The sequence below is a fragment of the Papilio machaon genome, chromosome 29, assembly GCF_912999745.1.
Source record: "Papilio machaon chromosome 29, ilPapMach1.1, whole genome shotgun sequence".
NCBI classification, from domain to species: domain Eukaryota; kingdom Metazoa; phylum Arthropoda; class Insecta; order Lepidoptera; family Papilionidae; genus Papilio; species Papilio machaon.
Genome location: NC_060014.1, coordinates 2,935,597 through 2,959,509, shown reverse-complemented (window position 1 = coordinate 2,959,509; position 23,913 = coordinate 2,935,597). Strand labels below are relative to the sequence as shown.

General features: G+C 34.5%; 1 protein-coding gene across 1 annotated transcript; it reads left to right on the top strand.

Moving 5' to 3' along the window:
- Positions 1-208: 208 nt before the first annotated feature.
- Positions 209-20,286, top strand: LOC106717108 (GTP-binding protein 2-like). The gene is made up of 19 exons (XM_045685167.1): positions 209-541; positions 4,482-4,602; positions 4,988-5,134; positions 6,329-6,758; positions 7,343-7,475; positions 8,170-8,382; positions 8,981-9,074; positions 9,408-9,523; positions 9,781-9,945; positions 10,990-11,169; positions 11,665-11,780; positions 12,329-12,452; positions 13,596-13,710; positions 15,450-15,667; positions 16,451-16,602; positions 17,755-17,872; positions 18,570-18,665; positions 19,747-19,874; positions 20,228-20,286. The coding sequence occupies exons 2-19, from the start codon at positions 4,488-4,490 to the stop codon at positions 20,274-20,276; spliced, it is 2,709 nt and encodes a 902-aa protein (XP_045541123.1). The 5' UTR covers positions 209-541; positions 4,482-4,487; the 3' UTR covers positions 20,277-20,286.
- Positions 20,287-23,913: the final 3,627 nt, after the last annotated feature.

Genomic DNA, 23,913 nt, shown 5'->3' with positions numbered 1-23,913 from the left:
TTACGAAGACATAAAAATAGAATGTAATCAGTGAAAGTAGACAAAATTATTTTTCAAATCTTAAAACTTGAAATTAAAAGATGTCGCTTTCTTAATTTTAAAATAGAAAATACTTAATAGTTAGTGAGTAAGTACAACAACATCAAATTGATTTTTCGGAACCATTATAGCTGTCAAAACATTTCGTCAGAACTCGGACAATCCAAAATGTATTTGTGATTTAACTTGGCGTAATATGTTGCAAACATTAGAACATTATTATACCATTTTAATAAATAATAAGTGAATATTTTCATTACTAGTTAGATTCTTATGTGATAATAGTGCGTAACCGCTAGTTGCTGTACTGCTGTTTCATTGTTTGTACAGTTGCAATATTTTCGTAATCTTTGCGTCACAGTTGTAATTATTTTGGCCGTATTCTGTTTGTATCGTACATTTGTTGACTCACAAACTCACAATCACTTTGAATACGGTCTTGGCAACAGTGAGTGGTGTTCCAATGTGACCTTGAACCTAAGGAAACAGCTGTTTGGACCAGGTAAATGCTTTCGTTCTATTTTTAAAACATTTATTATCTACATTTTCATTTTATATGGAATTTAAAAAGTAAATATTCTTTTTTATTTGTGGCCTTAGGTGAGACCTTTGCCTAAAAACTTTTAAAATCAATATCTTTATTGTTTTTGATAGTGTTTGTTTGATAGATATCAATTTACGTATGTGTTTGATAAATTAATAATTTTTGTTTATAGAAGATATATGATATTAGAACAAAGGAACTTTCTATTTTTGACATTAAAATTCTAAAGTTTACGTACAAGGAAAATAAATATTATGGCTTTACTAATTGGAAATAAAATAAATTAACTATAATATAGGATTATGTGTGTTGTAAGCCAAATTGTAGTACTTTGACTCTTTGCATACTTATAAGTAAAGGATGAGAAGTAGGGGTGGTAGGTGTGGGAGGGATCCTTTTTCTGACTACTTTCCACTGTCCAATACAGTTATGCCACACACTTGAAACCTTTTAATTTGTTGCAGAGGTCAATGAGAACTGGTGACTTTGCTATTTTCATGTCCTTTAATAAGTTTTAAAATCTGATTAATATTATAAATAAGAATTAATAGATTGGATTGAATGTTTGTTTGAAGGTATCTCGCTGAAATTCGGCATAAATATAGAACATAGTCTGGAAGAAAATGTAGGCTACTAAATATTTTTTTTAAATTCCATTTGGATGTAGAAATCTAAAGCCAACTGTAAATTACAGCTTTAAAACAGATAATGTACTTAATAAAGTGTTACTGTTAAAATACTGAAATAACTCAAGGCCATAGTCATTGTTTTCTTAATTCAGTATTAACATTGAAATGAAAAAAAAAACATTTTTAATGTGCTTGTAGTAACTTCGAATGTGTTAGTTTTGCTGCCAATTTCACTTATCTTTACATGTCTTTTACTTTGCATTTGTCATGAGAGATAATTTAATTGTTTTAAACCACATAATAAATTAAAATAAAATTTTATTTGTGGCATTAACCCAATTGCAATCTAATTTTGTATATGATGACACACTATTGACAAAAAAATAGCATTAATAGAGCAATAAATATATAAGCTACTAGCTGTCGCCCGCGACTAAGCCCGCCCGCAGTTAAAAAAAAAATGAAAAATAGATGTTGGCCGATTCTCAGACCTACTGAATATGCTCACAAAATTTCATGAGAATTGGTCAAGCCCTTTCGGAGGAGTAGTACGGGAACGAAAACTGTGACACCACAATTTTATATATTAGATTAACAATGTCATAAGGTTGTATAATATTGCATCAGTCTACATGAAAAAGTAACACTAATTTTGCTTGGTATATTTATTACTGTAAGAACTTTACTTTACTTAAAAATAATTTGTTTATCTAATATGTAATGATAAAAAAAATACCTAAAAAATGTATATGTTGAGTAGATACTAAGAGTATAATAAATTATTTCAAGGTTAAAAAAAAAACTAATTTTAGACTTTTGGCAGAATTGAAACACAACTTTTATATTTTCTATATTTGCTTTTAAAAAATATAGCGGCGCGCGCGCCAAAAAATTCCCGCCGAATCTGACAGCTTAGTGTTATGTACACTTTGATATGTTGCCAAGGTTAAACCAGAAATGAATAGGAATTTATGAATTCTAGTTATTTATGTGTTTACTACAAGCTTTAACATCAATTCATTGAGTTGGGAGACATGGAATTTTCTTATTTTAATACGTTTTTCGTTAAAAAATACGTAACCTTGACTACCCTTGCATATAACAAGCATGAACGCATTATATTTATCATACTTGCGCGATAATAAATGACGTCAAATTTATTGTAAACAATTTGAGTGACTAATTATTGGTTTTTGAGCCTTAAATCCTTGTAAAAAAACATAATGTTATATCTGTTTTGTCAAAGATAATGAAAGAAACGATAAAAATGTATGCGAAACTTGACTCGTTATAGCCTAAATGGCTTGACCGGTATTGAAAAATGAAGTTTTATTCAATATGTATTCTTTCCGGGAGGCTGGAGTCTTATAAAACATAGGTTATTTATAACTGATAGATAACAAATTTGGAGCATTAAAATTAGAAATAACAGCCATCCGGAGGCTTTTTATTGGGCCAAATGGATTCTCTATTAGAAGTCAGACTTTTATAAACCACTCCATCTATTAGTTATATATCTATAGTTGTAAAAATTAAACATATAATTAGGTATTATAGGTAATTATAAAAGTAGTCACTATGACTTTTTCGACTCTTATATTTTTGGAACGAAGTTCCTTATCGCGCGTAGTGAAAGGGGGGCTAGACGGAAAAAATTCTTACGAAAAGTTGTCACGACACTTTTTGCTATAGTAACCATGGCAACGACGTGACAATATATAACAAAAATTCATAGAAATAAAATGTACTTCTTGTGAAGACTTAAGTTTTTTATTCATAGAATAAACATTGGTTCCTTCACTAATTAATCGAAAGGAACTTCGTTCCATCAGGGTGTCCCAACACACCTCGCAAGTTTTTTTTTCAATATTTTTTTTATTATACGTAGTGGTAACGTAATCAAACCCACCTTTATCCTATTAATATTATAAATGCGAATGTTTATATGGATGGATGGATAGGTATCTCCTAAACGCCTCCTCGGATCTGGATGAAATTTAGCATAGATATAGAACATAGTTTGGAAGGACACATAATAGGCTAAATTTTTTTTTAATTTCATGCGGACCGAGTCGCGGGCGACAGCTAATATATAATACAGTCATACACGTGCATCGTGAACGTGTATGACAGTCAATGTGACAATCGGTCTGGTTTATTTTTGTGACATTAGATTCGTAAATATCTCCTACGCATACTTGATAATGTAATAAAAATACTGACTGGGTTGTTCACCCTTTTGACAAAAGCAATAAAATAAAGATGAAAAAAAACTTTACGAATTTATTTTTAATTGAATCCTTTATTATAACGATAATAAGGCACAGGAAATTAAACAGATTATATCACCTAATTTTACTGTGATGCTTTAATCACAGACTTCTTAAAAACAGAGATATCAATTTTAACATCGAAATTTCAGCTAGCGACATCTATTCTTATCTATATATATAAAAGAAAATCATGTTAGTTATACTATTTGTAACTCAAGATCGGTTGAACTAATTTAGCTGAAAATTGATGGGGAGGTAGCTTAGAACTAGGAGACGGATATAGGAACTTTTTTATCTTGTGTGCATTTTTTTTATTTCGCGCGGGTAAAAGCTAGTTATTAATAAAATTGAAGTTCTATACTATATAGAGAAAAAATCATACGTACATATGAGAGCATCGGTGGCTCAGGGGTTGTAACTTGTAACCTGCATTTCTTGGTTTCTAATCCCGTTATTATTGATGTGTTTTTAGATTCTCGATTTACATATACATTTATCCGAAGTTATTACGTTGAAGGAAAACATCGTGATGCTGCACATATCTGAGAAGAAGTTTAAAGATGTGTGAAGTCAACCCGCACTGGATTAGCGTGGTTGACTATGACATAGTCATCTCTATCTTAGGGTAGACTCTGAGACCCTCAGTGGGGACGTATAGTGAGCTGTATTTGAGTTGCTGTTAACGAAATACCAATTTTTATAATTTTTGTTTGTACGTCTGTCCGTAAATCGGCGCTTGTTCCGGCTTATCTCAGTTACGGCTCGGTCGATTTTGACGGGACTTTGACGAGAAGGTAGCTGATGCACGCAGGCATATTATAAGCTACTATTTATTTAAGTATGCGCTTATAAGTCGCGGGTGACAGCTAGGGTGTAAATATAATTTCTCATTTCCATTGAATTCGAGTATACATCCGGTTCTATAAGCCGTCATATCTGAATTCACTATGTGTTTACGCTCCTCTCATACGATTACACTTATTTTTTATATTTCAGGTAGTCATGGACTCTTTCTTCAGTCTCTTCGACCCTTCAGAGGGTGGGCAGGCGAAACAATCGAATAAGAAGCATCAGAAATCAGATGCGGATACCAAAAAGAACCCAGATGCACCGAAAGGTAAATGTTAGATTCAACTTTAGGCTCTTCGTACACAAGATGAAAACAGTGGCTCGCAACCTATTCGTCAAGTCCGTCGTAAGAAAAGTCACTGCGATTTTCAAGATGGCGGAGCAAATCTGTACACTAGACTTGTAGTCGCTACGCCTGTTCTGATCGTATAGACGATTCTCGTCGACGACTCAACGTTGTGTGTAAGGAGCGCGCGTAACGCGATTCTCGCGAGACAACAGCACTGAGCCAGCGTGGTTGACTATTGCCTAGTCATCTCTAACTTAGGGTAGGCTCCGAGCCCCTCAATGGGGACGTATAGTGAGCTGATGATGACTACCAATATAATGTGGACAGTTTTCTAGATTTTTTAATTTTTTTTATCATCTTTCAGGTAGGAGGAAAGGCAGAAGGTCACACGCTAAACAAGAGACCCAGCCAGAGGAATCGTCTTTCCTCTGCGAGCCGGATCTTAGTACCGAGCTTCTAGTCAAAGATTGTAGCTATATTGAAAACTATATGGAAGTTAAGAAAGACGATGGTGAGCTTCTTTTAAAGACTATATTCATTCAGAGATAATACAAATTAACAAATTTAGTGATCACTTTATGAATCTGTATGAACTGAGATTTTTTTTCAAAATATAAATTACGTTGCTTTTTTATTCTTTTTGTCTCTACTCGGCTCCTAAATGTAGTAGCGTGATGTTAAATAGCTTATAACCTTGTTTATTAATTGGTCTTTCAAATGCAAAAAATGTTTCTGAGATTATCGCAAACATATTATTTTGTCTTTAATGTGTAAGTTCTTACATTTATATCTCACTAGCTGTCGCTTGCGACTCCGTCCGCACGGAATTGAAAAAAAAACTTAATAAGTAACCTATGTGTTCTTTCAGACTATGCTCTAAATCTGTGACAAATTTCATCAAGATTCGTTCAGCCGTTCCAGAGATAACTTCAAACAAACATCCATCTAAACATTCGCATTTATAATGTTACTAAGATAGATACCTAATCCGGAGCATAAAAGTTTGGTGAAAAAGGTCTCCGTAGACCTTTTGTTGAGATAAATTCCCTCAGTGTTGTAATTCACAATACAAAATGGACGTCAAATTTGTATTAATCCCTCCATTTATAGGTTTTTTTAATCTATATCTTTGATATTGGTAATTATTTGAGTTTTCACTACAAAAACACTTGTACAAAAACATAATTTCGTTGCTTTAATTTACAAAAAAATAATATGTCTTGTAAAAGTGCTAGAAAAAGTTAGATTACAAAAAAAAAATATACTCATCGACTAAACTTTTACATTGTTCACTTTAATATTTTGAAATCTTATATATGAAAACGAGCTTTTACTTGCGACTCCGTCCGCGCGGAATAAAAAATAGAAAACGGGGTAAAAATTATCCTATGTCCGTTTCCTGGTTCTAAGCTACCTGCCCACCAATTTTCAGTCAAATCAGTTCGACCTATCTTGAGTTATAAATAGTGTAACTAACACCACTTTCTTTTATATATATAGATCCTCGTGTCGCGGTGTTTGTGGTTAAACTCCTCTGAAACGGCTTGACCGATTCTCATGAAATTTTGTGAGCATATTCAGTAGGTCTGAGAATCGGAATCTATTTTTCATACCCCCCCCCCCATTTACTTTTTTTTTAAATGCGCGCGGACGGAGTCGCGGGCGACAGTTAGTTTCTATATAATATTGTTTATATACTTTTTAGATACAAAATTGGATAAACCAAAGCGTCGTAATTCAGGTAGAAAATATAGAAGGAAAAAGAACAAAGTATCAACAACGAAAGATATCTCACCATCTTGGATAGATGCTGAAGAAACTGAAGATCCAAAGAATTGGAACAATCAATCACCAGTACCTAAAATGTACGATGAAAATATAGGAAAGAATGTTAATGATCTAGGTAAAGAAGATTATAAAAAGAATAGAAGGAAAGATTTTGAAAAAGTTGGGTTTTCAGATAAAGACAAAAGTGGTTATCTAGACAGAGCTGTGTACCATAATGTGATAGATAAATTGGAAAAAGTTGGTCTGAAAGATGAAATGTACTTGGCTGGTGATTTCAATGATGAAGACTTGGAGAATGATTTCTTCTACAGTTCTGATGATATGGAAGATTATTTTGATGATGATACGTAAGTTATTGCTTATATATAGCTGCGCCCGCGACTTCTCTTGCATGAATTACTGTCTTCGGATTGTAATTTAAATAATTTAGTCTTAGGCTTTTATTTTATTTAACATTATAACAAAACATCAAACGTTTGTGTGAAGTTTTTTACGGTAAAAATTATGATAGTTAACTTTACAACCCCTTACTACCCTTCTTTCGCTTTAAAAAGTAGTGTAGTAACTACTGTCCTTTCTTAGGCTTGAGATTATCTGTATACCAAATTTCATTTAAATCGGTTCAGTAGTTCGATGTGAAAGCGAGACAGACACACATACAGTCAGTTACTTTCGCATTTATAATATTAGTAATTATATAGTAAGGATTACGATATTCGAGAATTTATCCGACTCGAAATAGTAAAGATTTGGATTACGATATGAATTTATCCGACTCGAAGGATCAATTGTGAAAATTGTTGCCATACTAATTTTTATTTGTCTTTGGAGGGTAACATTTTTCGCGCTAAATATTCTCCGATTGACTTAATTTCGGGTTCCGTTCGGGAGGGTCGTGTTTTTTTTTTTATTTGTAATTATTTTTGTCTAGTACTTCCGACTCTGAAGACTCCGGTGAGGAGTGCTACGGCAGCCTGCCTCCGGAGCCCCGCTTTGGTAATGTTGAATACAAGCTGCAGCTGGTTGAACCTTGCGAGAGAAGGTTCCAGCATTTAGTAACACAGGTATGTTGTAGTTACTAGAGTATGTTTTTTTCTTAGTCTTTTAGTTGCGATAACTTGTCGATGTCGTACCAGTACAATTTTTTTTTTTAATAAAAAAGGTTGAAAACGGTCGATCGTCTACCTGAATTCGACGACATAGCGTAGCGGCAGCTGCCCATAGACATTCGCAAATGCAGATGCGTTGCCTACCTTCTTTAATCAAGGGAAAAAGGGACGTACAGAAAGAGGATATAGCCTCTTCCTAAGCGTCCCCTCATCCGTTAAATCCACTTCCCCTTCCCATCCTTTCCTTATAAGAAAAGAGTAGGAAGGCAATGTAGACTAAAATCAGTCCTCCGGCACCACACTCATCAGACTGGACACGGAATTACTTTCACTTTACTCCTGTCTTCTGTAAGGTCGTGGTATTTCACTGAGAGAGGCCAATTTGTGCATCCAACAAATATTGTTGTTGCCGGACCTACTATTGTTAAACTAATTTAAAAAGCAAACAATTTGGCTGACTTAGGTTCGATTATTTTGACTTATGTATGGCATAGGGGAAGAATATGAATCTATCATCAAAATTAGTTCAGACGTTAAGCCTAGAAAAGGTCATTTATTTTCGATAGACGGGTAAAAAAATCACGTGATTATGCAACTCTATGTAATCTCACGTGGACTTCAATATGATTACCAAAAGTCATATTGTCAGTTAAAATGGCGGCTGAGATCTGGCGGCGGTAGTGCCGTGTATGTGGTGGGTGTGCGGGACTGCGGCGCACTGCGCGGGCTGCGTGCGCGTGCGCTGCGAGCCAGCCTGCGTGCGCTGCGCCGCATGGCCGCCGCACTCGGCGCTGCGCCGGTCGCCGCACGCGCACGTCGTCTCGCACCACACAGGGCTGTCGCTGAGGTTTATATACGAAAGGTGAGTATTCAAGACTCAAGACTTTGAGTGCTTAGGTGATCTCTGCGAATGCTCAAAACTTCCTTGATTGTGCTCATTTCTTGACAATACTGATGGTAATACGGGTACTTACAGCTTGTTGAGTATGCTCAGGTCTTGGCTGTTTTTTTTTTTGATAATGAGGTAACAAGTTGTTGGATGACAGTTTGGTTTGTGTTGTCCAGACTATCTCACCAATATTATAAATACGAAATTTTAGATGGATGGATGGATGTTTGTTTGTTTAAAGATATCTCCAGCATAGTTCATTTGATTTTGATGAAATTTTTCGCAGATGTAGACAATTGTCTGGAAGAGCCCATAGGCTACTTATTTAGTTATATTTTAATCCTACGCAGACGAAGTCACGGTCAAAAGCTAGTTAGTACATATCTTAGATGTAATTCCTGTAGATAAATAGCTACTACGAATACTTAAGGCTTATCTACAAGTCGTTCGAGTTACATTGAGTACTTATATACTCGAAGTTTCAAAACACGATGTACCGATGTAAGAGTTAAAGAAAGATAGAGCTTTAGTAATTTCTGTTGTCTATCTCTCACAATATGTTATATATAAGTTGGCAGATACACAGCAGAGCGTAGAGTTGAGGATAGCTGTGTTGGGGGCCAACGAGGCGGGCAAGTCCACACTCATAGGTGTACTAACACAAGGTATGTACCAACTGTCGACTCCGACTTCACGAAATGATCGTTGCCCATAGATAATTACAATTGCAAATGTGTTATCTACCTTTAATCGAAGGAGGAAGGGACACTGAAAGAGAATTTTTACCCTTTCTAGGTCATAATTAATTTTTCTTCCCATAATTTCCTTACAAGAAGCGTGGGAAGGTGAAGGGGACTAAAATCAAGCCTCCGATTTGACACGCAATTTATCCTATTTTAAATTTTATTTAGATAGAGTAAAACTAGGAGTATGACAACACCTCTCACTGCCTTAAACACACAAATACACAAACTAATTTATTACATATATATGTACAGGTGAATTGGACAACGGTCGTGGCAGCGCTCGTCTGAACATGTTCCGTCACTTGCACGAAGTCAAGAGTGGACGTACTTCATCTCTCAGTCATGAAATACTTGGATTTGATGCTCAGGTCAGTATTAATTAGTAGATCCGACTCGAAGGACCATCCGATGAAATGTATTTTTAATAGCTGTCGTCCGCAACTTCGTCCAAGCGGAATTAAAAAAAAAACTTCATTAATAGTTATGTGTCTAGAAGACTATGCTCTATGTCTATGTCAAATTGCATCAAGATCCGTTGAGCCGTTCTAGAGATACCTTCAAACAAACATCCATCCAAAAATTCGTATTTATAATATTACAAATATTTTTTTTAATTTATTTCCAGGGCAATGTGGTTAATTACGGTTGTTCAGAATTAATGACAGCGGAACGTATAGGAGAGAGGAGTGCCAAGTTGGTGTCATTCCTCGACCTGGCTGGTCATACGAAGTACCAGAGGACCACACTGCACGGTCTGAGCGGGTACTCGCCGCACTACGCCATGATTGTGGTAAGTACGTCAAGAGATGGCGCTGACGTCAAAATAGAAGTCGATGTTAACTTTTTTTTTAAGAATTCATAAAATTTTCAAATTTAATATTTCTAAATCTGTGTTTGTTCAGGCTTAATTTAGACTATTTTTTATTCCGCTATGTTGAAGTCGCAGGCAACCGCTATAATTTATAAATAAACTAGCTGTCGCCCGCGACTCCGTCCGCGCGCGGATTTAAAAAAACTTATTAAGTAGTCTATGTGTTCTTCCAGACTGTTCTACATCTGTGACAAATTTCATCTAGATTAGTTACGATATTTTGAAGTTACCTGCTAACAAACATCCATCCATCCATACAAACATTCGCATTTGTAATATTACTAGACTCTGCGCGCGACATTGTCTACGCAAAAAAAAAAAGTATCTCAAGTGTTAATCTAGACTATTCTATATCTGTGGCAAATTTCAATAAGATGTGTTGATCAGTTATCGAATCCAGACTATAATAAATTTAAACCAAATTTAATTGACATCCATACAATCGTACTGAAGATAACTTCTTACAAACAAACATCCATCCATTTTTTTTTATATTACATGGTGGCAAACGAGCAAGCGGCCACATAAATTCGCCGAAATGACGAAGCGACCGCTACCCATAGACATTCACAATTGCAGATGCGTTGCCTACCCTCAATCCACTAAGAAGGAGACGCACAAAAAGAGAATATTTAACCTTCCTATGCATCTCCTCCATCAAATCCACATCCCCTTCCCATCCTTTCCTTATAAGAAAATGGTGGGAAAGGAAAAAAGACTAAAACTAGGCCTCCAGCCATCCATCCAGACATTTGCTTTCTATATATATAAAAGAAAGTTGTGTTAGTTACACTATTTATAACTCAAGAACGGCTGAATCGATTTGACTGAAAATTGGTGGGCAGGTAGCTTAGAACCAGGAAACGGACATAGGATAATTTTTACCCCGTGTTCTATTTTTTATTCCGTGCGGACGGAGTCGCGGGTAAAAGCTAGTTTATAATATTAGTAAAACATCTTCAGATATCAGCAACCGCAGGCATCACTCGTATAACAGAAGAACACATCGCGTTACTAATTGCACTGGAGCTGCCATTCTTCGCGGTCATCAGCAAATGTGAACTCTGTCCAGCTAATGTACGACCACTGGTGCAGCGGCTGGAGGTACTGCTGGCACCTGAAGGGGAGACCACTTTTAAAAAGGTAAGATTCGGATTTCTATCATGTGTTCACAATTAGATTACATCAATTACACTGTTTAACACATTTTCTCAAATAAATCTCACTTGTTAAGGGTTCTTTGCTACTTTGCTACACACTGCAATGGCGGGAACCTCGACAACAGCTGTCAATGTCACTTACACATTTTCTCACTCAAATACACTTCAATTGTACACATTTTCTCATTATCAATATTTACATCGATTTTTACACATTTTCTCATTAAAATATAACTCAGTTAGTGCTAATGTTTCACGAAAGTTTGAATAATGTAACTCTATTATATATTTGTTCACTATTGCACAAATGAATTGTACACATTTAATCACTATGACACAACTTATTCAACCAACCCGCACTTGGCCAGCGTGGTTGACTAAGGCCTAGTCACTCCTGACCTAGGATTGGTTCCGAGCCCCTCAGTGGGGACGTATAATGAGCTGATGATGATGATGATGACACAACTTATTTTAACAGAAGAAACCAGTGTTGATAACGGATGAGAACATGGCGCGGAACTGCGTCGCTCCTCAACAGTCGATCCTCGACTCCATTGACAAATGTTCTGATGATGAGGACAAGAAAGATGATGGGTGAGTACAAATTAAATGTTTTTATGTTCTTCCAGACTATGTCCTATATCTGTCAAATTTCATCTAGATCCATTGAGCTGTTCTGGAAATACCTTTCAACAAACATCCATCCATCCGTCCATCTAAACATTTGCATTTATAATATTTCTGTGATATAAAAGTAGGCCAGGAAAAAATTTAAAACTAAGTTGTTTGCGTACATAAATAAGGGATGTAATAAAGAAGTCAATTGAAGCATCGCAAGGCAAGGAATTTTATATATTTGGTTAGGCAGGACATGTTACCACACACTGTGCCAAAGAATAACCTAGATATCTTCCCTTTCCCATCCTTATACTTATAAGAAAAGGATGAGAAGGGGAAGAGTACTCGATAGGTGATGTATAGGAAGGGAGAATATCAAATCGTCTCTGTTCATTAAATGTGGGCAGCCAAATCAGAATGATACCAAGTGATTGCTTGCTCGTTAGTCATTTTCTGTTGTCATATGGTAGTGTCATCCGATTAATATTTCCCTGAGTGTCATATGTTATGTGATGTCATTCCAGTTGCATAGAGCAAGTGGCAGTGTTTCCAGTGAGCTGCGTGCGCGGCGCTGGACTGAATGCTTTGCACGCGTACTTACTGGCGCTGCAACCGCCCATACCTGACTTGCAGCCGCAACAAGATGATGTGAGTTTTACCTACACGAGTATACAAGATTTCAGTGTACCCTCATTTTGTACAAGATTTCACTGTACCCTCATTTTACACAAGATTTCAGTGTACCCTCATTTTATACAAGATTTCAGTGTACCCTTATTTTATACAAGATGTCAGTGTACCCTCATTTTATACAAGATTTCAGTGTACCCTCATTTTATACAAGATTTCAGTGTACCCTCATTTTATACAAGATTTCAGTGTACCCTCATTTTATACAAGATTTCAGTGTACCCTCATTTTATACAAGATTTCAGTGTACCCTCATTTTATACAAGATTTCAGTGTACCCTCATTTTATACAAGATGTCAGTGTACCCTCACTTTACACAAGATGTCAGTGTACCCTCATTTTATACAAGATGTTAGTTTACCCTGAATTTACACAAGATGTCAATTTACCCTCATTTTGTAGATTTGCAGCTATACTCATTTTATATAGGAGGTACTGTTATTCTTATGTGATACACATTTTATACGAGATTTGAAACTACCCTCATTTAATAGATGCGGGTATAACCCACTAATATTTATAAATGGATATGCTATTGCTTAAAAATGACAGCTTTTACTTTGTTAAGATTTAAATGCGCCTGTTGATGTTACGTGACAGTTAATTCTATCAGCGCAAAAATGGCAGAAATCAAATAGGCACAAAATACTACGTCTTATAGCCAGTCTATACATAGAGGTCAATGAGTTAACCACATATTATAAAAGATGTGTCTACCCACTTTTATTTAGGGAATATTTAATTAGTAAAAGGATATAGTATACCATTGATCATCGGTGGTTCAGGGGTTAAGTACTTGACTTGCAATCTGCAAGACCTGGGTTCGAATCCCGCCATGTAGCAATGTGTTTTTCTATTTACATATGTACATTTATCTGACGTTCTTACTGTGAAGTAAAACATTGTGATGCTGCACATATCTGAGAAGATATTCAATGATATGTGTGAAGTCACTACACTTGACTGTGGTTGACTATGACATAGTCATCTCTAACTTAGGGTAGACTCTGAGACCCTCAGTTGGAATGTATAGTGAGCTGATTATGTTACCATATATCCCATTGGTGTGTAAAGGATAGATAGAATCTGTTGTTTTTCAGGAGACATGTGAATTTCAAATAGATGAGATCTTCCATGTTGGTGACAGCAGCGGACCTGTTGTTGGAGGACTGCTCGCTAGAGGACAACTGTATGAAGGAGATAACCTGATTATAGGTAGGTTAATCTTACTAATATTATAAACCCGTGATTCCGTTTGCACGGAATAAAAAAAAATGCACACAAGATAAAAAAGTTCCTATGTCCGTCTCCTAGTTCTAAGCTACCTCCCCATCAATTTTCAGCTAAATCAGTTCGACCGATCTTGAGTTATAAATAGTGTAACTAACACGACTTTCTTTTATATATATAGATAGATACTCGTAGATGCGAATGTATGGATGGATGGATGTTTGAAGTATTGAATGAAAAATTATTTATCCCATTTATTTGGTAGAAAAGGAGTTTTTATTCTACCAAAGAGGTGGCATAATGGCCATCAATACCTTTGCCTTTTGTTGTAGAAAAAGATAGGTAAAAAATAGTAAGAGAATGGCGCGCGAAATGTAGTCGCGAATTTTATGGAATTATTATAAATATACTAGCTGTCGGCCGCGACTCCGTCCACGCGCAGTTAAAAAAAACTTAATAGGTGTATGAAAAATAGATAGTAGCCGATTCTCAGACCTACTGAATACGCATTTAAAATTTGGTAAAAATCGGTAAAGCCGTTTTGTAGGAGTTCGGTAACAAACATTGTAATATGGAAATTTTATATATTAAATGTCGCAATCAAAAGAAGAAATCAACTTTTATAAATCGATATTAAAACACGAGACGCTTTCTAAAAGACTTCTTATACGATGTGCGTCTGACATTGGTCATTCTGGAAATATGGATCGTAACTAAAAGCATTGTTTGTTGTACATGAGCTTGTGAATCAATTATAATGAGTTAAGAAATGATATCAAGTGTAGTCCTTGAATCAGATATTACCCCACTACAGCCCACAAGTGATCTCAATTAATAATAATTCTGATAGCGAACCACCCCGCCCGTTATATAATTTAATATAAGTGATTTAATAAAAAATAAAAAGAATTTTTGGCTGCCGTGCTGATGTTTTCAATGTATACAGAAGGTATCTTGATGAAATTTGTCACAGTAGAAAATAGTCTGGAAGAACACAGTTATTTAAGTTTTTTTTAATTCCGCGCAGAGTCACTACAACAGCTAGTTATATAGTTATGTAAGAAATTGTGTTTATACCAGAAATATTTTGAAATTTACAAATTTTAGTGTAAAACCCACGAGCATACAAAAGATAGGTGTGAAGTGGAAGTAATTCCACGTACAATCTGATGAGTGTGTGCTGGAGAACTCATTTTAGTCTTCTTTCCTTTCTCATTTTTTTCTTAACAAGACAGTGAGAAGGGGAAGTGAATTTGATAGATTAGGGGATGCATAGGAAGGGGAAATATCTTCTACCTATGAATTCCTTTGCTGAATGAAAGATAGAATTCTGGTGCCCACTTTCTCGTTTACCATCTTATCATATAAAAAAACTTGAGAGGTGTGTTGGGACACCCGGATGGAACGAAGTTCCTTTCTATTAATTAGTGAAGGAACCAATGTTTATTCTATGAATAAAAAACTTAAGTCTTCACAAGAAATACATTTTATTTCTATGAATTTTCGTTATATATTGTCACGTCGTTGCCATGGTGAAGTAGCGCTCATTCGTCGTTAACATACTTACTATAGCAAAAAGTGTCGTGACAACTTTTCGTAAGAATTTTTTCCGTCTAGCCCCCTTTCACAACGCGCGATAAGGAACTTCGTTCCAAAAATGTGCTTTGTCTATGGTTTAGAATGTTGATTAGAATCCGATATAATTAGATTATTATTATTCCCAGGTCCGTTAGAAAATGGTGAATTCGTGGAGATATCGGTGAAGAGTATATATAGGAATAGGGTCCCATGTGGCAGCGTGCGCGCGGGGCAGAGCGCCAGCCTGGGACTGGACCGCGCTCCGCCAGTACTGCGCCAGGGCATGGTGCTACTGGCCGTGCCCCCGGGGTACAGAGCACCACACGACAGACCCACATTCGGCACCTGCAGCTGCAGGACCGGGGTCAGTACAAAACTCTGTTACTGGAACACTTCTTCTTCTTTACTAATATTATAAATGCGAAAATAATTTAATATGTTTGTCTCGCTTTCACGCCAAAACTACTGAACTGATTTAAATGAAATTTGGTACACAGATAGTCTAGAACCTGTGAAAGGACATAGGTTACTTTTTGATGTGAAAAAAAGGTTGTAAAGGGTTGTAAGTGGGGGTTGGAAATTTGTATGGAAGGATCATTTTTTTATAGTTGGCAGCTTGAAAGTAATTTTTTGGGTTGTTAATTTGATATAAATAAGAAATTCAATGTTTGTGAAAATTTTACCCTTAAGGGTGAAAAATAACAATAGGGAATAGAGGATGAAAATTTGTATAGAAAAACGTAATGTTTATTTTAATATTTTACAAGTTTAAGTAAAATAATTAGCCTAAATAATTAAAATTATTCCTAAAGACAATATTTCACGCGAGCGAAGTCGCGGGCATAAGTAGTTCCTCTTTATATAATTAGTTCAAATCCACATAACCGCTACAAACTTGTTACTACCAATGTTTATATGTAATACGAATTAATTGCATTGTAAATGTCGAATCTCACTAGTTGTCGCCCGCGATTCCATCTGCGCGGAATTAAAAAAACTTAATAAGTAGCCTAGTTTTTCTTCCAGACTATGTTCTACATCTGTGACAAATTTCATCAAGATCTGTTGAACTGTTCCGGAGATAACTTCAAACAAACATACATTTAAACATTCGCATTTATAATATTAGTATATTATATAATTACAGATACCGCAAGTAATTCGTAATTCACAATCAAAAGAGACGAAAAATCGTAAAAATGTGCGCAGGAAAAATAAAAATTTCTTACAAGACATCGCTAATGTTGAGAATTGTCTCGTCAAATGTAAAGACAAGATAGAAGAGGGCAATATTTATAGGTAAGTTATAAAACCATAGACCAGTGATTGTCAAACTTATTTCTCTCACCGCCCTCTTTGAAAATCAATTATATTTCAGAGCGCCCTAATTTTTATTCAGCCCTAAAACTTAAAAACCACAATTTCATTACTTTAATTAATTTCAATGCCCCCCATTTTTTGGGCCCCTTATCGCCCCCTCCTAGGTTTCAAACGCCCCCAAGGGGGCGTTATCGCCCACTTTGGGAAACACTGTCATAGACAATACGAGTGCTGAATATGTCAATTTATACCAGATTCCAATCAAACTTTAGACCATAGACGAAGAAATTGAAATAGTAGATAAATCACAGAACTATAAAACACAGTAGATTTTGACCGCGACTTCATTTAAAAAAAAAATCTAGTAAAATTAATTTTACTCATAAAAAATTTAACTTTCTAAAAAAAATCTGTTTTCTAGCAACTTTTTGACCCCCACCCTAATTATATGTGGTTAGATTTTAGACTTCCCCCCCACTTTACCTAAAGTCAAGTGGATTTTTAGTATAAAGCAATATTTAAATTTACAAACAGTCAAACAAGCGAGAGTTCAAGGGACTGAGATATTTTTCTCGCATATAGACGTTTCTCTGTAACGCGAGTTTCTCGCTCATGGAGGTCGCGTTCAAGACCGGATAATAACTCGATTTTAGAAGTTTCTCGATTATCCAACTTTGACTGTATTATTAATTTTTTCACCAAGTTGTTAGTAAGAAAATAAACATATGTTCTATCTTAGGTAATAGAGAACGTCGGTGGCTCAGGGGTTAAGCACTTGAATTGCAATCTGCAGGGTTCGAATCCCGCCATGTATCAATGTGTTTTTTGATTTACATATGTACATTTATCTGATGTTCTTACTGTGAAGGAAAACATTGTGATGCTGCACATATCTGAGAAGAAATTCAATGATATGTGTGAAGTCAACCCGCACTTGACTGTGGTTGACTATGACCTAGTCATCTCTAACTTAGAGTAGACTCTGAGACCTTCAGTAGGGATGTATAGATGATATCTTAGATCCCCCTTCCCTAGTTGTGATTTATCGTGATTTTTTTTAGGAACCTTTCCCCGAATTTCAAGTGTCACGTGATTATTGGTCTTAATTTAAATCTTTTTTTTTTACTTTAGATCTGACAGTGATGGTGAAAAAATAGATACAAACCAGAATGTAGATGTGAAATGCGCATGCGGAGATGTTGTCCCTCTGGAGGATCCTAACGACCCTAGGGGATGTTTATATTTTCAGGTAATTGTTAAGGATTTATTACTAGAAATAATTGCTTTTATAAGTCGAGAAGATTTCTATCTTGTTTCAGAATTTTTTTTAATATAATTACCAAAAAAAAATATCTTTCAGGTGACTTTAGGAATACAAACAAATTCTAACGAATAATTTCTGTTTTTTTTTTTCAATATTATTATTTAATCTAGACTAGAATTAAATTGAAATTACTCAAAGTGTCTTTTCGAATAAAAATTCAAATTAACATTGTTATACATCAACAACAACAAAAGTTGTAGGAATTGTCCTCTCTCAGTGAAATAACACGACCTTACAGAAGACACGCCTCAACTACACTCTCATCTCTGTCTCACACAGGACTTGTTTTACTTCTCTTTCTCTTCATCATCTCTTTTATTATAGGAGGAGGAGATTCATAGGAAGGTTAAATATCTTTTTGTGCGTCTCCTCCTTCGTCTATTGAGGGTAGGCAGCGCATCTGCAATTACGAATGTCTATGGGCAATGGTCGCCTCGCTATTGCGGCGAATTCATGCTTGCTCGTTTGCCATCTCGTAATATAAAAAAAAATTACTACTTATCCTTAGGATCTAGCCTAAACATCCATACAAGAGAAACTCGGTTTAGTGAAAAACCTCTATGAGCGAGAATTTCTTGCTTGTAGAGGTACTTTATTTATATGAAAATGACGTATATTTCAGGCTACAGTACACGTGTTGAGACATTCAACCGCCATATATCCCGGCTTTCAGTGCTCCGTTCATGTCGGCAATGTACGACAGACTGCTATTATTGAGGTAAATATGTCATATACTAGCAGTTACACGCGATTTTGTCCGTTAGGAATTTTAAAAAAATCTAGTAATACAGCCTATGTCATCAAAGGATAGTGTAACTTCAGAATAGTGAAAGAGTTTTTTAATCTGTTCAGTAGTTTTTGAGTCTATTAAATATAAACAAATAAATCTTTCATCTTTATAATATTAGTATAGACTAGTTTTAATAAAAATTAGTAGAATACAGTACATTATGAATAAATTAAAGATGGCCGTCATTACATTATGGCGGATCACATGTTGTATAACTCTATTAAGGATATTAAATGAATCAGTTTAGTAGAAAAAATTTCACCTTAATAATAATAATGATGATGAATGTATGAATATGGATGAAGATATATGTATGATCTTTATAAATAGATCATACATTGCTGCATTCCTTTGAGCAGTTCAGAAGATAACTTCAAACATCCATACATCTAAACCAAAAAAATCTTAAAGTGGTTGATATTGAACTTAAAGCATTGCTAATTCTCACTCTGTCTTCTATTGACCTAAGTCAGAATTAATAATAATAATTGATCTTAAAAGTAGATAATTGGACCTTAAGGGGTTCTGTGGTAATAGTACATTTTGGAAAAGGGGGTCACTTGTACAAAATAGTTTGGGGATCCCTGATCTAGACTGTACTTTACCTCTATATCAAATTTAATCAAGATCCGTTGAACCGTTCTAGAGATACCTTCAAACAAACATCCATATAAACCAGTGATTGTCAAACTTATTTCTTTCACCGCCCCTTTGTCAAAAATCAATTATTAATTTCAGAGCCCCCTAATTTTTATTCAGCCCTAAAACTTAAAAACCACAATTTGATTACTTTATTTAATTTCAATTCCCCCCATTTTTTGGGCCTCTTATCGCCCCCTCCTAGTTTTCAAACGCCTCCAAGGGGGCGTTATCGCCCACTTTGGGAAACACTGATCTAAACATTCGCATTTATATGTCTAAAATACTAACATTAGTAAGATTCCTAACTCTAAGTATTACGTGTGAGTTGTGAATATTGAATATTGAACCTTATATATATGTATCGTAGGGTATAATGTCGGGTAACAGCGAGCTCCGTGCGGGCGAGACCGCATCAATACTGTTCAGGTTTGCGCGTTGTCCTGAATACTTGGTGAGAGGAAGACGGATGCTGTTCACTGCAGGACTTGGCACTAGGTATATATATTATGTACTGTTAAATAGCTTATATACTTTGATTTGATTATGTTGTGATTAGCTCTGTCCTGCGATTTTGTCCGTTTGGAATAATATCTTTGTGTTATGAACTTTACATATTTATATGCAATTTTCTATCCCCCTCTTTCAGCCCTTTATAATCCTTTTTTCGCATTAAAAAGTAGCTTATGTCCTTTCTTAGGTTTTAAACTATATGTTTACCAAATTTCATTTAAATCTGTTCAGTAGTTTTGACGTGATAGCGACACAAACAGATAGTTACTTTCGCATTTATAATATTAAGTAAGATGAACTGTGGAAAACATAATGTGAGACGTTATTTTTTTTTCCAGGGCAATCGGACGTATAACACAATTATTCCCATATTTACCATCGACTTGAATCCAGCAATTAAAAATAATTTGTAAAAAACTCTCACCTACTTGGTGCATCTATCTTTTTCTAATAACATATGACTTGCAAAATATTAATAAATTAAAAAAAAAAACATAAAGGAATCCAAGATATTCAGTTTTTATTTGATACGGAAATCTTATCTCTACTAAGGATTAAAGCCTTCAATGCAAAAGACCGCTAGAAAAACGGATGTTTCTCGTTGGGACGATCGAATCGAATCCATAGAAGCAATTAGTCCAACAGGAAATAATTGAATCCATAAAAATGATCGGTCCAACAGGAAAAAATTTAATACGTAAAAACAATCAGTCCAATAGGAAAATAATGAATCCATAACAACAATCGGTGCAACAGGAAAGAAATTGAATCCATAGAATCGATCGGTCCAACAGGAATTGAATCCAATAGAAAAAAAAATGAAAAAAATCCCATTGGATCCATTGATCAGTAGACCGATCTGCTCAACGGGATACATCCAGAAAAACTAGTGTTTTAATAAATTAAGTTAAGTTTTCTTACTGTTTTTGTTCTGTGTTGTGGATATTTCACTTTAAGAAAATATGTATGCAAGTATAGTGCGACAAACTTATCTGACCCGGTGATAGGCGCTGCAATCACGGTTAGTTCTGACACAAAATATATAAAACATATAAGCATGGAAACAAACGGTCTTCGCTATTTCGGCGAATTTATGTGACCATCTGCCCGTTTGCCATCTTGTGATATAGAAAAAACTGAAAATTACCAAAACATGTCAGCTAAAATACGACAATGATCTTGTAACTTTGACATTGACAGGGGGGCGCTAGTGGGTTTCATAATTTAGTTTGATTTATGTCCACCGGGACAGATAACTTTGTCAGACTATATCTCTAGTTGTCATTTTCATTATGTTTGTTGAAATTTTTCAATTATTAGGTTAAGTAAGTTTGCAATTTGTAGATAAGTTTATAAAAAATTTACTTAATAAATATAAAGTAAAAAGGAAAATTAGTTAAAATCATTTCGGGAAATAAAACACTATGTCAAATTCATTTACTTAACGAATTTTATTTTAATAATTATTTAAAAAAATAAATAAATACTAATAACATTAATAGCAAAAATCACGGCTTTTTACTGCGACTAGAATTTATTAAAAAAAAAAGTTTTTAATAACGTTTAAATAAACCGTTTTTGACAGCTCCAGTTACTAAAATAGCGGGAGCGGCCATTTTGAATACCAGTTTTTAAACGTCAATCGCGCGCGCAACACGTAATTAATGTTGTATGAAGTTTCGTTTCTATTTAGTGATTTTGTGACAATTAATATGTAAATTATTGTGCAAATATAAATTGTATTTGGAATTATTGATAATTAAAGTATTTCGATAGTATTACCTTCAAGATATTTGTACGATTTTTTCCATCGATTTCTTTGAAGAATTATCTACTATGTTTGCAAGTAAGTGAAATTAAATACATTTAGATATTAACAAAATTATAATTACTAAAAATTGAATCGGATCTGATAATAAAAAAAAACTTGAGAGGTGTGTTGGGACACCCGGATGGAACGAAGTTCCTTTCAATTAATTAGTGAAGGAACCAATGTTTATTCTATGAATAAAAAACTTAAGTCTTCACAAGAAGTACATTTTATTTCTATGAATTTGCGTTATATATTGTCACGTCGTTGCCATGGTGAAGTAGCGCTCATTCGTCGTTAACATACTTACTATATATATAGCAAAAAGTGTCGTGACAACTTTTCGTAAGAATTTTTTCCGTCTCCTTTCACAACGCGCGATAAGGAACTTCGTTCCAATAAATTCCATTGAAATGAGAAATTAAAACAAATTTATCTAAATAATTTTACCTTTTTAACACTGTAATTGCAGATTAATCAAACAAACATATTTGTAGTAAATTCATAGACAATAAATGACATTGTCTGTGAGTGATGTGAAAAAATCTTTTCTAAACATTGAATTTGATTTAACATACAAGTTCTTCATATTTCTAGTTACGTAATACGATATATTAGGTGAAATTTTAACTCCTTGTAATTTAAAAAGATATTTCTTTGAAACTTACGTATGTTAGTACTAATATGGTTTTGGCGCCAAAAATTTTTTCCTAAATAAATTGATATTTATTACACCAAGTATGTTTTATGTTTATTTATCTATAAATTACAATTTACATTTAAAAAATCGTGTTAAAAATAGATATTGAAAATTATAAAAAAATAAAAAAGAATATATTTTTTTTTTTTCAATATAAAAGTTGAACTTTAATATTTGTATTGTAGATTAAAAATAAACTTTATAATCTATTTCTTACGATTTTTAGATAATTTAATTTCAATTTTACTAAACGAAATTAAAAATATTTGTCTAACTAAATTATATTTTGTAAACTTTAAAGCAAAAACAAAACTACTATTTTCATTGTTTTCCGTCTATCTTCAAAGTATCATTAATATATCTTTTATATGTAATTAATAATAATATTATTAAAATAGTGCAATAATTCACTTTAATATAGATATCGGCTACTTATATATCTCTTAAATATTTTACAATACATTTTTCAATGTTTGATTATGTATTCTATCGAACTATTATATACTATTACAATTTTTCCATTAAATTATTCAAACTTTAGTGAGACATAATTATTAACTAATATAGAATACGGCTAAAACACTCACGTACATATATCCGGTGTCGGCGCCGACTAGTTACGAGCCCCGGGGGCCCTTCATCAGGGTGAGTGGGACTGTGAGTGTCAGTGAGCGAAGGGCCGCGTCCGCGAAATAATACCAATCTCTTGAAACTAGTCGGTCCCGACACCGGACGAATGGACTTGAGTGTTTTAGCCGTTTTCTAAATTAGTTAATTTTTTCATTGTTAAATCAATTAATGTCCAGAGTCATGATTAAGTCAACTAAAATTGATGATCATGATCAGTTCACGGCTCACATGTGTGAAGCAAATCAGTGAATGACTCACAGCTCAGCTCTATTTATACCTGCGTAGAGTTGCGTTTCGAGCTGTAAACTGCTTGATGGCACATAGACACATCGTGATGAGCTGTGAGCTATCAATTTAGTTGTTGAACCTCAGCTCAATGGTTCAAGTTTATGTGAGGTGACCTTTAAAACCGGTTAAAAGCTGATTTACACTCGTCTCCCTTCATTTGTATAAAACTGCGTTTCTGCACCCGCTCGTGTGACAATTATCTAGTTTTTGTCCTTTGGTCATTCACTTTTTTGTAATATGGCAATCTGTATGTATAATAAAAACTTTTGAATGTACTAATGCTTTTTGTTTCAATAAAACTACCTTTTTGTTGGCACTTCAAGAAGAATATAAAAAAAATTGTGACGAGTGATGTCCCTAAAATATTATGATGCGTAGCGTTTTTTCGCCATCCCCGGTATATAAGTTTGTAACCACCTGTAGCCTAAACGACTGAACCAATTTCAAAGACTAAGATGTCATTCGAACCGTTTTCTTCCCCTGAGTGTGATAAGAGTACATTCAGTGGGATTTTAACGAATAGTGTTTTGCAATAAATAAATAACCGCTTAACCAGGATCCTACTTGATGTTAAGTGTTGTTGAAAAAGTACGAGG